Source organism: Semicossyphus pulcher, unplaced genomic scaffold (genome assembly GCF_022749685.1).
Source record: "Semicossyphus pulcher isolate SPU_LCO1_2020_fin unplaced genomic scaffold, fSemPul1.0.p SCAF_10, whole genome shotgun sequence".
NCBI lineage: Eukaryota > Metazoa > Chordata > Actinopteri > Labriformes > Labridae > Semicossyphus > Semicossyphus pulcher.
The window spans coordinates 14,729,319-14,745,659 of NW_027211604.1; the positions used below are offsets into that span (position 1 = coordinate 14,729,319).

The window sequence follows — 16,341 nt, forward strand, 5'->3', positions numbered from 1 at the left end:
TCCTCATATCCTTCTCCTGTTTCCTACTAAATAGCTGAACTTAAACCTGCGAGCTTCCTGACTTGACTGTGTTTAATGTGACGTACGGGATGGTTGTTGGTGCTGAATGTGTCCAATAATGTTTCTCATGTACAGTTCTGTCTCTGTGTTGCAGATAAACCTGAGGCTTATTTTGGTCAGCGGGAAGACGAAAGAATTCCTCTTCTCCCCGAACGACTCGGCAGCCGACATCGCCAAACATGTTTATGACAACTGGCCGATGGGTGAGTAGCTCCACTCAGATATTATCTGTAATTGTAAGACAGAGAAGCAGCCGTAATTTCATCCAGTGGGTGAAGAAGTAAGTTAAAGTAATGTTAGAGTCATGTTCTATTACGTTAAATGAAACCTCAGCTGTTCCAGGCATTTCTTTTCTTTGGAGAAGCAAACACAGGTAACTTAGACGCTGACTTAATTAAGCCGATTTAACTGACTGACCACGTGACTTAAAGCTCCTCTCATCGCTGTTTCAGCATGCTATCTCTACCATGCCTTCACTTGTATTGCAAACTAGCTTCATTTACAATTGCAAAAATGGCATCTAGATAAGTGCAGAGCAGTGTTTTGGATGACTCTGCTATTCAGTCGTAATTATTCATACCACAGTTTATCGCTGAAGAAAAGCAGCAATGTGAATTATAGGTTGCAGCTTCTCTAACACAATGCATTCTGGTACAGGTAGGCACTGCCGGCACACCTTCACCAGCAGGATAAGTGACCCTTCGCTAAGCCGTCCCTTGAACGGCCACTGTCCAATCCTATGTTAGCAACCGTAACTAGGCGCGGGAGGCCTGTCAAGCTTTTAAAATGAGGAGAGATGCTGAAACGGTGTGCATATGGAATCCGCAAGAACGAAAGCAGATATCCTCAAAGTTTAGAGGGAGGTGTCAAATATTTCACTTTTCCAAAGCCAAAAACTCGAGAGGAGTCAGACAGACAAGACAGTCAACTGATATCAACCATCGACGATATCGGCACAGCCTTTATTTTACAGCCACATTGTTGTGGCAAACCTGTACAGTATTTTTGTTGAGCTTTCTTGTTGTGCCTTTAGGAGATCCAGTGTAGGATCAAGCTCACGATATATGAGCAATAGCCCGACGTGCTTTGAACAAAATGAATAAGTGGGATCATTTAGTTTTGTTCATGTGCTAAAACATATAATGACAGTTACAGGGAGTCATAACTAACCATTAGCTTAAAATAAAACAATAGATTGACTCACCCTGCTGTGCGCGAACATTGCTGTTCCTGTATGATTGTCCTTAATATGAATTGTGAAGACGTGGGGTGTCTGACGCTTACACTGGGACTGGTGAGCTTTTGCCTCGATTTTTATGTCCTCTTCATTCTCAACACTCCGCTGACTCATTATATTCTGGATGTAGCTTTCAAATGCGTATTGTCGTCCTTTCTGTCCACTTCTCTCTGATATTTTGAACTATTTTTCCAGACATGTGCTATTATTTCCTTTGGAACATCGCTCACTGTTATAGTTGAAAACACCATAGTGTTTACATGCCGGTGCGATAGCGTGACAGGCGTAGCAACAGTAACCAAGGGGGGGCGGGACTTAGCGAAGGGTCAATTCAACTTTCTCGGTCAAAGTTAAGACCGAGTATGAGCAGCTGCTGAATATTCAGACGCTCCTCGGACAGAAAACAAACATCTTACTACATTGTTTTTGATGCCAAACTTCATGTATAAAGAGTTTTATTTTAGCTGAATGTCCCTATGCAACTAGCTAACTCTAATACTAGTATGCAGAGTTTGGGAGGTTTTTTATTCCACATTCTGCCCATGAATACATTATGTAGACCCATATTCTGTTTAATTAATCACATGATTGCAAAAGCACAGCTGCAGTGTGTTTGCATGAGCAGTAACTGCTAACATTTAGCTGCTAATGCACTTGGAAAGCAGTGCAATCTGACATAGCTTAGCTGAAAGTTTCTATAACAAAGATAATGGCAGCTAAAGTGCTGTAGCAAGTTTCCAGAGAGCCGGAGATCACATTCAAACCCACTGCTAATTAGCAACATGTCGGTCCGTGTAACAGCGTGGGCATGTTACAATCGTAGTTGTATGGTAATAAGAGTGCACTCCTTTCAGCCTGATTATCATTGCATACAGGAATGTGGGATCGCAGCGCAGCCACCTCTTCTCTGTAATACACCCACTCCCTAAATGCTGCTGCTCCAGTGTCGACCTTACACCACCTTCAAATCTGAGCAGACTGTTGCCTTTTCCCACGGTGCTGGGAGCGCAGTCTGGTTTATGTGCAGCCCTCAGTGCTTGAAAGCTATAAATTAAGCTGATGGATGCAGATTCTCCCTGACGGGAAGACTTTTTCCTTTCACTCCTGTCAGTTTTGGAAGTGCCCTGTGTTCCTCCCAGACAACAGATCTGAACGCCGTGGGACCCGGAGCTGGCACTCAGTCGGCACCAACACCCTCCGCTTAGCTGGAGACAAACATCTGGTGTCCAGACTCTGCTGCCGTCTCTGTTTTCTCTCTCATTTACTGCCTTCACTTTTGTCTTCAGCGCTTCCCGAGCCACACCTCGTGTTCTTCAGCTCTCTTCAGCGTTCTGTAATGCGTGCCACAAAGCCCACATATTATACATTCTGCATATAATGATCTGAAATAAGGGCCTTAAAATATCTTCAGTGCGGTTGTTGGTGGTCTTTTGCTTTCAGCATGCAATGACTGATTTCTTTTCACTGTAAACCTTAAGTTACATTGATGCAGAAGAAGCTGATGCATTAGTTTACGATCCAAAGGAACAAGAACAAGAACAACTTTTTCAATGTTGATTTAACTCCGTTTTTCTGTCCATCTCTGCCCTTTTTTCTTGCAGATTGGGAGGAAGAGCAGGTCAGCAGTCCCAACATCCTGAGGCTGATCTACCAGGGCCGTTTTCTACACGGCAACGTAACACTAGGAGGTGAGAAAACACCAAAAGCACACCTCCCTTAAAGAAAAAAAAATCCCCTTATGTGCTCATAGACATGCACACAAAATCACAGCAGTGTGTTGCTGGAAAGTTCTTTGCTGTTCACATCCCTTTCCTGAGCCGCAGAACAGAGGTACCTCAGTGCTCCGGACAAGCCTGCTTTGACTGAGAGAGGGAGGAGAGAGGAAATAGAGAAAAAGAGGGGGAAGAGAGTGGTCAGGAAAAGGGCAAAGACTAGCGGTGGCAGCAGGAGCACAATGAAGAGACAGAAAAGCGGTGGGGGGCAGAGGAGGGGGGGATGTCTTCTTTAGAGGCAGCCCACTTCACTCCTCTTTTGGCTTTCAGGCTTTTGAGTCTCCTTAACCCAATTTTTATTTGACTGGCGTTTTTTTTGTGGTTTTCCTGGCCATCCCGAACCCTTTTACACTCATCACATTACTGCCATCTATCTGATCATTCGCTCATCGTCGGTTTGACATGTTTGCACGCTGACACTGAATCCTAAAAGTCAGGACACAACGTTTAAACCCACACACAGACATTACACACTTTGTGAGAAAGCACACAGCACAACTGATGTTTTATGGGAATATTGAAAATGACAACAATGTAGTGTGTTCATGTAAAGTAAGGGATATAATACAGGAAGGGGGGTCATTTTTGCATCTTGTAACACCCTGAGAGTGTTTATTTCTGCTTATGACCTGCTGACTGTACATTATATGGCTTAAGGTCCCGATCAGACAGGAGGCAGGCTGTAAAACGTGAGGCGCACCGCACTTCTATTAAAGCCTACGGTTAAAAGAAGAGCACCTCGCTGTGCCTTTTTTTTACTGTTGTTAAGGCAACCACCGAATCATTAGCTGTCCTTAACCGTTATTTTGTAAACTGACAGATCTGTTCCCATTTCTTTTCGCTAGCTAAAATACTTTGTGTTCAATAAATTAGTTGCATATCTGCATTAAAAAATGGACAGGCAGAGGGCACTTGCTCTGGCTTTGATGGGGGGTGTTCCCAAATACATTAAACACAGGGAATCAGAGATCTGTGTGGGTACACGAGACCCTCAGAAAGATCACGGCGAGCAGAGCGGCTGAGCAGCTGTTTGGGCCCGCCTCTCCATTCATCCGATTGGACAATGAGAAAAAACAGCAATGACGTTGGGTTTGAGTTGAAGTTTTTTCAAGAGTGTTTCACCAAAAGCACAAGGCGCACAGAGCGGAAAAACGCGAGGCGCAAAAGCAGCGCGCAAAAAGCGTCCCTCTCACTGAAAACAACTAAAAGCTGCACCCAGCTGCTAAAACGAGCTCTGTCTGATCGGGACCTAATTCATGACTACTACCATTAACACCAAATATTGATAATAATGATTTTATTGTTTTAGAAATTATTCCATTGCTTCTACTGAAAATTAACACAGCTTCATACATTGTAATGATTTTGTCAGAGTCGCCTCGACCAGCTGAATTGTGGGAGGTCCTCGCCCTCCGTTTCAGTTGTTATTCAAAAATAACAGAACACATGACGTTTGGATTTACCAGTCAGCATTTTGTCTTTTCAAAGCCGTTAATATAACTATATGTTTAGATGTGCAGTAACGGGTCTCCATGTTTTATTAGTGACATGAGATCGAAGTCCTTCTGTGTGAGTAGCTTATTTAGATAATCATTGATTTGGAGGACATAAATAACACATGATGATGTCATCACAATAATAAATGATGATATTGATTTAACTCCAATTTGCATTAGAAACTTTCCTTTTCTCTGCAGAGTAATTTTATAAGTGAATTCAGTGGTTCATAAACGTTTCATGGAGTGGGAAATGGTTTCAGCTACTCTGGGAAAAGAAGGAGCATTTGACTTTTATGATCAGCTACAGTTTATTACTTCATTAAGCCGATTAAACGTAGTTTAGCTGTAGCTTTTATGCAGCACAACTCTTTCCAGTGCAGCAGTGTTTTTACAATTACAGAGAGCTGTTATCGAGGATACTGGTGGTGAATGACTTTGCAAAGACACGCATACTGTAGCTCACTGAATAACCTTTACATCCCCTCTCTCTCTCTCTCTCTCTCTCTCTCTCTCTCTCTCTCTCTCTCTCTCTCTCTCTCTCTCTCATTTTCCTCTGCCAGCTCTCAAACTGCCCTTGGGGAAGACCACAGTGATGCATTTAGTTGCCAGAGAGACTTTGCCTGAGCCAAATTCCCAAGGTAACCAGCTCTCCGTCTCCTTCTTTCCTTTCAGGGGCCTTTGACGCGCCGAACAACTTTAAACGCTCTGCTCCTGGCGGTTATTTATCTCCACACATAGCTTCTGTTTTAGAAACATCTACTGGTTCTCTTAATTGTATCCCTAAGAAACAGTGCAGTGTGTAGAATATACAGCTCATAAACATTCACTGGACACTTTGTTCGGTGCATCATGCTAGCACTGGTTTTGGCTCCTTTCAATTTGCTGTGCATTCTGGGTAAATTAAGCCATAGGATAGGCTTTTCTACTTACGAATAAAACCTGTGTCTTGTGGAAGAATAATTAGAAGGCAAACAGTTAATGGAAACACACATTACTCACTCTGTAACATTGTTCGCACTCCACAAAGGCAGCCATGTTTCCCTCTTTTGTATTTTGTAAAGAAGTGACAGGAAGTGTTAGATGAGGGTGAAGTATTAAAACTATTTGGGCGTGTTGAAACATGAAATACAATCCAGGAAGTGCAGTTTGATTAACAGGTCCTTGAGTTTGACGGCATATCAGACACCTAAATGCTACAGGTGTAGCATTTGTGTCAAGGAACAAGGCACCTTTGTCAGATAAAGTCTAATTGCATTGGGGAGAAGTTCTGCTGGATTCCTCCATTTGTTTTAACCCCTTTAAGACCCCCATTTTTTTCTCATCTTTGTCTACCCAGATAAAACAGCTTGTAACAGAAAGTGAATCGAAGATTCAAGTATGAGAAATAAATCATTTTTGAGTAGCTTTAAAGATATAATGTTGAAGATTTTCATGTAAATAAATGTCTGTTAAGTCTCTATCTATCGCCAAATGAGGTAACACAAAGGTGATTGAGCCTATGGCCCACTGATGAAAGCCTTTGTATTTGCAGTATATAGTATTATTATGGACTGGGTGTCTGTGGCGACTTTGGCGGAAGAAATCACAAGCGGCGCCCAGTTAGTAATGCGTTTTCCATCAGCCAGCAGTGGTTGGTCTGCCAGAGAGGGTAGGCGGAGCTAAGCGGCTGCTTTTCTGGTCTCTGCAAGTGTTGCGAGTAAACAGTAATCCACTATGGCTGAACAAACAAAGAAAAGATCGATGACTACAGATACAACTTTAAACATGAGTGAAAAACCAAAGAAAAAGAAACAAACTCGACGCTCAGATGAAGGCAAACAGTCTAAAAAGGAAAGCGACCGTCAGCGAGGAAAATCAAATGTTACAACCGTTACAAAGTGTTGACGTCTGGTTAAATTGGGAAGTGCCCTCCCGCAATTACTGTTTATTGCCATTAGAGGCACCAAAGAGAACGAAACTGAAATCTTTGAGATTGAATCTTTAACATGACTATTATTAATGTTACAACTATGAAAATAATGCTATACATTGTACATCATTTTACCTACACCTGTGTATAATTTTGTAAGTGTTTATTGCGCTGTTTCATTAGCATCAGTGCAGCCCTAAATGGAGCCCACAACCGGTTGACTCTTTCTCCCATTCATTCTGTTTATGAAACTGGCTTCAGATCCAGTTAAAGAGTTTTATTCTATTTCAGTCTTTTAGTCTGCTTCTCTGTCTGTGTGGGATCAATGTTTGTCTTAATGGTGACGTGTGTGTGTGTGTGTGTGTTTCCAGGTCAGAGGAATAGAGAGAAGACCGGGGAGAGTAACTGCTGCGTCATCCTGTAAATACACACCTCCGCCGCCGGCCCTCCATCCTCCTCATCCGTTCTCGCCCTCAACATTTTGGACCTTACGAGCTTGTCCCCTGTCCTGGAGCCTGTCCACAGTGCGGATATGCATACAGACAAACACACACTCTTCTTCTTATCCCCGCCCTCCCTCCTCTCTCTCTTTAACTTACATAGACAGACAGCAGGCTCAGGCCGATGCAGGAACAGAGTTGGGAGCAGGAAATTTAACAACAATAGAGTTGATTCCTTTTTTGTACTTGATTTGTTGTCATGATAGTGGAAGGAACTGGATTTGCATGTGATTTCTTTTTTTCTTAATGCACACCTGTTTAAGCCTTCTGCCACACTCATACACGCACACACACACACACACAGAGAAATACACACACTTTGTCTCGCTATCCTCAGCCGGTCTGTTAAAAGTCAAACTGGCTCCTCATTCTCTAGCTGGATGTCATGTCATAGTAATGCAGTGCCCGAGTTTGTGTGTGTGGCCTTGTTTTCTAATACAAAACAGAGAATTTTAACCACTAACAACTCAAAAACACACACACACACACACACACACACACACCATGACACCCTGTCGACAAATCAAACCATATGTGCTTGTGTGATCTCCCTCGGTGCAGCAGACGAAGCTTAGACGTGCCTGATCAGAAAACTCAAACCAGGACACACAAACACAATCACATGCAGAACACACACACACACACACACCTGTGTCCTTTTTACTGCCCTCCTCTGCGTGTGCCCTTAAAGGTGACACGAGAGACATGATTCCGTTTTGTCTGCTGAGCGCTGTACAGACCGAACACACGCCGCTCTTTTCAGTCGTCATATTTTAGCCAATCGAAGCCTAAAAAAACAAACGCATAAACAAGCAAACCATGTCGGCGGTCTTGTTTGGGTTATTTGTTTGTCCATGACATTTGTGACTGTGTTTTGACAGTCCCCACATATTACTGACCGACCAGTGTTGTGATTAATAAGACGTCACGTCAGTCTCCTTCCCCTCCTCTCTCCTAGGAAAGCCCCCCTTTTTGTGCTCCTTTTTTAACAGTGTTGTGAAGGATCGCTCTCGATAATTACTGTCCAAGCAGGGAAATCAACTCGGGATGAAAATGTTTGTCTTAATTCGCTCTCCTTTATTCTCTCTCTGCATTAATAAGTCCATTTTGCACAACTGAAGCATGTGCTCCTTCATCAGATTAAAGAAAATGTATAAAAAAGTTTTATTGTTTTATTTTATATTTTTCCAATGGAAGTAATGTTCCAAACAAACTAAGGTAACGTGTAGAATATATTTAATATGAATCTTATATAGACCATGATGACTCTAGATCTCGTTGCTATACAGTATATTGGTGTTTAGTGTGATTGTGTGTACGGTTAGCTTCTAGCCAGTTCACAGTCACTCGCTGACAATGTCTTGTGCTCAACAGCAGCAACAACCTCCCCAATCATCGACAGACTGTGTTTTTATTTTCTTCTGTGCTCTTTTATTATTATTTTTCATCTGTTTATAATTTAATGTAATCCTTTTTCTTTGTGGTTTTTTTTTTTGCTTTCAAGAATCGCTTTGTAACAGCACTAGGTCTTAAAAAAAAGAAATATTGTTTATATTGATCAGGGTTCAAATCTGTACAGAGATAAACGTTTTCAAACTTATTGTAAATAGCACTAATACTCCCTCTCCCCCCTCCAAACTTCAAAATGGAATACATCTGTTTACTAAATAAAGGTTATTGAAGTGCACTGCTTGGGTGTGGGTAATTTTTTTAAATATTTATTTTATATGTATATTTTATTTATTTAAAAATTTTTTTTATATATATTTTATTTTATTTATAGCTTATTTTTGCGGCAGTGGCTAGCGCTGTCACCTCTCAGCTAGAAGGTTCCTGGTTTGAATCCCTGTTCGGAGGTAGTGGGCCAGACGTGCTCATTAGGTTCATGGTGACTCTAAATTGCCTGTAGGTGTGAATGTGAGCGTGTCAGCCCTGTGATTGACAGGCAATCAGTCGAGGGTGCACCCCGCCTCCCGCCCAATGACTGCTGGAATCGACTCCAGCATCCCCACAACCCTGAACAGCAGTGGGGGCTGGTGAAAAATATTCTAGGTGGGGCTGTGCTGTGCCATACTCAGTTTTTAACAAGTCCATGCTGTATCCGTGCCAGCAGTTTTAAAAAGTAAACACGGGCAAGCAAAATAGTGCATTTACACGGCTACATCCAGCTAGCCACGCCTTTCTGGTGTTCCAGTTGCGAGAAAATCCTCTGGTGTAGGTTTTACCTTTTTCACTCGCTTGTTAGTTGATTTTAATATCTTGCTGATCCGGTCCAGTTTCTTTCGTAATTTTTCAGTTAAACTTCTCCTCTCGAATGAATTTTGAAGAAGCGAGCGTACAGAGTTGTTTGCGGTGGCAGCGTCCATCATTGTCATTTCCATCGCTCACAGACTGATCAGACTTCAACCACCGAGTCTAACCGAGTTTACCCTTCGGCGATCACTTTCTACGACGCTGATTGGCCAAATACATATTGATATGCACGTTTCTTGCCCTAGGAACAGTCCCTGATTGGCTACTCGTCTCTGCTTGAGGGGCGCTTTTTCCAGCACCCCTAAAGCACAGACGAGTAGCCTAACACTTGTTTCCCATATTTCCAATGAACATTAATTAATGTATATATTTTTTTTGTATATACATATATATTACATATTTAATTAAGTAATTTTGTTAATATTAGTTTTTTTAAATTAAATAAATAAAAATAAAAACACACTCTCCACTAGGGAGGGCGGAGTCCTAGCGCCCTCTATTGGCCAGCCGCCACTGCTGAACAGGATAAGAGGTATAGATGATGGATGGATGGATTTATTTTGGGGTATTTTTTTGGACACATGTTTATCTATCTGATAACTAAGCAGAGGTGGATTGTGAAAGAATTCTTCTGAAATTGTCCTTGATGGTCTGTTGGGAAACTGTCAGCGGATCACTTTGGGAAATATGATGTTTAAACAGGATATACGTTGATGAAGTTATGTATGAAGTACTTTTCCTTAGTAGTAATACTACAATGGGGAAATACTCCAAGTAAAAGGCCTGCAATTGGAACCCTGTTTTAAACGTTATATCATTTATTTTTGTATATATGTACCTGGTTAAGCTGGAAATATTTTTTCCACTATATGTACTTTTGTGAAGTGACCAAATGAATATATGGTGACTCAGATTCCTAAAACATTTCATTTTGTACTTTAAAGCTCCTGTGAGGAACTTTCGGTTTGTGTTGATTTTGGCGCCCCCTGTGGACAAAGTCATACCTCTTGTCTCTTCTCTGATTTTGTCCTGTACATGCTTAAGTGGTGGTTTTTAACAACAGATCTCATCCTGCTTTCTCTTACAGTCACATGTATCACTCACTTTAAATTTCTGCCCTGGAAAATTTAAACAAAGGCAGCGTGCAGTTAATCGCTTCGTCTGACACCTAAAGCAGGTACACACTGCGGATGTAGGTAAGCCAGCGGAGGAGCAGCGGAGGAGGAGTCCCGCCTACTCCCCCGAACAAAGTATCCAGAGTTGCATAGACAGAGAGTCGCGTCAGTGGAGGTCCAATATGCTCAAGTATCCATCATTGCGATGTCGGGACGCTCCGTCTCTACGGTTCTGAAAATACTGTCACTCACTCACTCACTGAGTCAGTCACATACAGACCCATCTGTAGGGCTGACCCCGGCGGTGAGCCAAAAATAACTATATAGAAATTAACAATCTTGTAGCTGAGGTTTTGGTTTGCTTTTGTACCTCATATGGAGACATCAGAATTAAAAAGAACTCATCAAAGCAGCTTAAAGGACCAAGAGGACATGAAGCCGCTGGGTAACCAGACAAATGCACCATATTATGTAAAATTAGAGGTACAACTGAAGAAAGTACAAACTCAAGCTGCTGCGCCACACACATAAAAAGGTTATGACAAGCTGGTAAAATTCAATGCACTGTCAGTGATTCACAACCTTTGGGGCTTGTGACCACGTCATTAAAAAGCATTTCCTTATTATGGCTACGCCTGTAACGTTTCTTGTTCTTTAACCAGCAACATATTTCCCCTTTAGATATATCAGATTGTGTCATTTGAATGACTGTTGACATGAAGATTAAAAAGAGATGGTAAGATGTGAGGGGTTCATGTATATTTTGGGATAAAGGAAAAGGTACTTGTAGCTGCTATTTTCACAAGAGCTCTCTTGGTGGATTGTTTTTTTTATTGATTCTTTGCTTCAAAGATTTTGCATTTGTGTCAGAATCCAGATTCCTTGCAAATATTTTTTCTTCTTTTCTATACACTTAGATGTATGATTCCCGTTTCTCTAGCATACTGTGTGGTAAAAACAAACATCAGCAGTGGACATCAAAGAGAATGTCAGAGACTCCTTTCTTTCTCCTAACTCAACGATCAAGACTTAATGCAAGAAAGAATACATTCAGTGCACCGCTTCTCTGTGACACGCATGTGATGTCCATTGTGCCCAACAGTGAGAAGGCCAAAGTGCAGCAGGAAGAACAGTGTGGGACATAGAGGACAGTTCAGCTGAGAGTGCATGGATTTTGCCTGAACAAACAAGAGATTTTACATAATTGTGAGGACCGTTTTTTAATAAATAAATAAAAGATAAGCACAGTATGAAGGAAGTTTTTCTATAAATTATGACTGCCCTTCTGTCTGCTTGAGAGAAATCCTCCTGTGAAGATTTCTCCTCTTCTCCACCTCCCTGTTTTCATGCCACCCTCCTCTCCTCTCTGCACTCATGCTGCGTCCGCACAGTGACTGTAATGTGGGCCACATATTCAACATGAATGCAACTATTCTTCTGTGATTTACACACACATACATACACACTGAATGTGTGTGTGTGTGTGTGTGGACACAGGAGAATGTGGTTACAGTAGTACCACTCAGAACCGCACATTCTGTTTGTATGACATGAAACCACTCAGAATGGCCTCTGAACCAGCAGTCTCTTCATACAGACATATTATTGTCTCTAAGGTAGCCTGAGTCTGTTTATGTAAACATTTAAATATATGTGACATTTACACAGTGACGATTAAGTATACAGTAGATTGTAAACATCATTAGAACTGACTTTATGACTCCAACAGGGTGTAAAATAAATGCAGGCAGGATGGACCTCCTTCACAAAGCCAGACTTAAAGTTATAATAAGTTTCATTTCGTCAACAACACATTCAAACTGGGTCCCTCCTCCTGGGCTCTTCCTCACCAGAAGCTCACTCTCACTCTCTCGTGCGAGAACACGCCCACCCCGCCAAGCTAACACCCACAGCATCAGGGTTACCTTTGTGCTAGCATGCTAACCGTCGGTCACCATTGCGCAACCATGCTAACCACCGGTTACCTTTGTGCAGCAAGAAGGCCAACTCTGCATCACTCTTTTGCCATGTTCGCCGGTCTGAATGGGGCCCAGTTGCTAATTTGAACCACTCCCACACTCACCTATACGCTGTGATTGGCTCAGGGAACCACTTCAGCGCCCCTCCTGAAAACGTCCCGTGAAAAGCAAAACAACAGAACAGATGCAGAAGGAAGGGTCTCTCAAGGGTCTGCACACACACTCACCAACACACATGTATAGAGGCCCATAAGTGATGATTTATACTATATTATATTTGTAAAAGTTTATATTTTATTTTTCAAGGAAAATCCTAATTATTTAAACCAACCAGATTGGCAAGGTGTGATTTCCTTTGCTCAGTGTTTGACTCCTAATGTTAAGCTTTGAGTGTGCTGCCATCTTCTGGCCAAACATGTGAACAGCAACATGAATAACAACCACTGCTTTGTGTCAAGTCTTCCACCTAGTTGTGATGATTTGGGAAAAGTCTTTTCTAGTTAGGGTGAAAGTAAACACCTTATTATTGACTAATTATTGACTTAACTTTTGAATTCCTTCTCCCGGACATGAATCATCCACCTTTTACGGAGCAGTACGGCAGAGAATTAGGGCCCGGAGTGAAAATAAATTATCACATATAAACTCAGAATTCTAAAAAAAACAGTTATTATAAGAATAAGAATTATATATTTAAAGTCAAATTTATGTCTTAAAGTCTGAATATTTAGGTTAATTCAGAGAAAAAACTCGAAAAAGCTTGAAATTAAAGTGAAACACATTTTTTCCCCATCAATTTTTTTTTCACGTGGCCCTTATCATCTTCCGTAGTACTCGAACTTTTCCCATTTTCTGCTACTTCGACACAATATCTTCCCAGTATGATGTAAACTCCATTCTATTATTTTCAACATCCTGTAGTAGATTTCATGGTTCCACTAATCATGGGATTTAATACAAACACAAATTAACATAAATGTATTTGGATTGAACTTAGGACAATAAAAGGAGTATTACCTTCATATTTTTTTTTTATTAGAAAAAAAATCCATCAGTTAAACCTAAATGTTGATTAAAAAATTAAATTAAATTAAATGTATTTATTGAATTAGGACAGTACACATCAATCAACCTATCAGTACGCTTCAAAGTAAACATGCTCGAATTAGCACAATAGCTACATTTTATCCATAGTCCTAAGGCAGGTAGGTGAGGACACCTCACAAGACGGTCTACAGGACGGCACACAGACATGCTTACAAACAATTTTACATACAGAATGGACACATTTGTTACATGACAAATAACATGCCCACATACAAGTTGGTTCAAATGTAAGATTATCCCGAAGCCCCCGGGAAAGGGCATCAGAGGAGGAGACAAATGTTATGCATGAGTGCATGACTGGTTTGTTTTTAACCAATGTTTGATGTTTTTTTAAAGGTTAAGTAGTTGTTGCAGTCTCTGATACGTGCTGGTAATTTGTTCCAGGAGTGTGTGTCTCGAACAGATACCGCCATTTGGCTACATTTTGGTCAATGCCTATTACAGTCTCCTCTAGTTTGTGCTCTGGTATTTATGGTATTGTTGTTTTTTCTGTATAAAATTATTTAATGGTGGGAGAGCAAGCCCATTCAAGACTTTAAAAACAAGACAAACATCCATGAAATTTTGGAATATAATATTTGTTGAAATATTATATTTTTGATATTACAGTAATGGAAATGAAAAGGTTTCACAACCTTTGGGGCTTGTGACCACGTCATTAAAAAGCAAAGTTTGACTGTCTTCTTGAAGAGAAACTTGATGGGTTTTAATGTGCTCACTGCTGTGTGTGTTATTATACAATAACATTATGCATTTAAATCAGAAGACACTTGTATGAGATCCTCAACCATTTTGTCTTCATGTCTGTTTGTTTGTACATTTTTAATTATTGTATTAACACCTGTTAATATACCTGTTTTAAAAAATATATGTTGTTTAATGACGAAAGTTCTCAGAGTGAAAGGTGTTTGTAACCTACAGACCAAAACCCAAATATATTCAGTTTATAAAGATAGGGAAATTAACGCCAGTGATTGAAACCATAAATCAGAACCTTTGACAGTGTCAGAGCAGAGCTTAAGAGTGAGATTTACATATTTGAACCTGTGCAGCACATTTTAGAAAAGACATGAACATATATTCAAACAGAAATGATTTTTTCAGAAATAGAATTTGTTTTTTGTTTTTTTAAATTTATTTTACTGTGGGAGGAAACCGAAGCGCTCGGAGTAAACCCACACCACACAGGAGCACACGCGGGCTCACATGTACACCTGTGTGGCCCTGAAGGGACCTGAAGTCCTTCCTCACATCCAGATCAGAGTCTCTGCACGACCAGCCTCACTTTGGCTAGTCGCGCAGAGACTCTGATCAGGATGTGAGAAAGGACTTCAGGCCCCAGACGACCTTTTCCACAGCTGAGGTGTTGTCATAGCAGGAGCCAGTAGGCACACTACCAGACAACATGACAGCTGTGAAAAAGGTCTGTCCCACCCAACCACCCGTAGACCACCGATGACTTGTCCTTTAGCCACGTTTGAAGCAGGCAGTCAGAGGCTTGAAGAGGGACTTGAAGAACCTCTTGATGGCGCTGCTCTTCTTTGGTGAAAGGTGCTTTTTCAGAGTCTCGATGACGCAGTTGTTCACTGACTCATCCTTTGCCAGCATGCCCCCAAAAAGCTCCCCTTCAGCAATCTTCTTGCGCAGGTCCTTGCGCACCGCCTTGCAGATCTTCTTCATTATTTTGGGAGCTAAATAAAAATCCATGTCAGAGCCCCTTATCTCTTTCAAGAGCATCTCCTTCAATGTCATTATGGTGGTTTTGTAAGCGTCAAGGGACTGAACAGTCGGCAGATCTTTCATAACCTGCCTTACCAGCTCCGACACGATAATTTCACAGAAGATGTCATCCAACTGTTGGGCTGGGGGGGCTATAACGTCATGAACAGCTTCATCAGCTGGCTCAGACAACGGGATTTTAAATTCAGACTCCAGGGGACTTGAAGCTGCTGGCAGAAGGACAATAGCTTGTTCAATCTGCCCCAGAGCCATGCTCACAGGGTCCCTCCTTCTCTGGTGCTGTTGTGCCTGCTGATTTAGCCATTCCCACATCAGCTTCATGAAATGGTCCACTTCAGTGCGAATCTCAACACGAACTTTGACCTTTTTGTCTTTTCCAGGTTTCAGGTGACGGAGTAGTACAGTACTCAGATGCTGAGCAAAATCTTCTTTCTGGCCGCTGGAAATGTCTCTGGCAATTGACTTGTACAAGCAGTTCTCATCTGTACACACTGTTACATCCTGATCTTCTGCCTGCACAATCATGTCTTCCACCAGGCCGTCTACCCTCTCTATTAACACCTTTGTTATTTTTTGGTCTTTACAGGGTTGGTCGCCGTGAAGCTTGCTCCTTAATTTTTTCATTATGCTCAGGATTGACTCCCGGGCAAATTTGCGAAAATAGAGGGCCTTGATTTTACTTGCCACCCTTTCCCTGATTGATTGTTTGATTGGTTTAGGCTGTGATTTGATTTCCTGATCAGCAGTGCCAACCATCTCTTGCTCGTCGTTCGTTACAATCTCAACAATCTCAAACGATGTCTGTTCTGTGTCCTGAGAGGATCTGGACTGAAGCAAGTCAAATTCTTCACAGTCAAAGCGAGCAATATTACTCGTCTGTTCCTCCAGGATCATCTTGACTGCTTTGACAGACGACATGAACTCGCTTGTAGCAGACTGAGCTCTGTTAATAGCTTGTTCAATTTGCCCCAGAGCCATGCTCACAGGGTCCCTCCTTCTCTGGTGCCGTTGTGCCTGCTGATTTAGCCATTCCCACATCAGCTTCATGAAATGGTCCATCTCAGTGCGAATCTCAACACGAATTTTGACATTTTTGTCTTTTCCAGGTTTCAGGTAAAGGAGTAGTACAGTACTCAGATGCTGAGCAAAATCTTCATTCTGGCCACTGGA

At 41.6% G+C, this 16,341-nt stretch overlaps 1 protein-coding gene across 1 annotated transcript in view; it reads left to right on the forward strand.

Annotated features, from left to right (window-relative positions):
- Positions 1–8,664, forward strand: part of ubl3a (ubiquitin-like 3a) — a 37,152-nt gene extending 28,488 nt beyond the window's left edge. Inside the window, exons 2-5 of the mRNA XM_069675699.1 lie at positions 155–263; positions 2,899–2,985; positions 5,129–5,206; positions 6,849–8,664. Of these exons, the coding sequence (XP_069531800.1) occupies positions 155–263; positions 2,899–2,985; positions 5,129–5,206; positions 6,849–6,901 (327 nt within the window). The 3' untranslated portion in view covers positions 6,902–8,664. The remainder of the gene's footprint in view (positions 1–154; positions 264–2,898; positions 2,986–5,128; positions 5,207–6,848) is intronic.
- Positions 8,665–16,341: the final 7,677 nt, after the last annotated feature.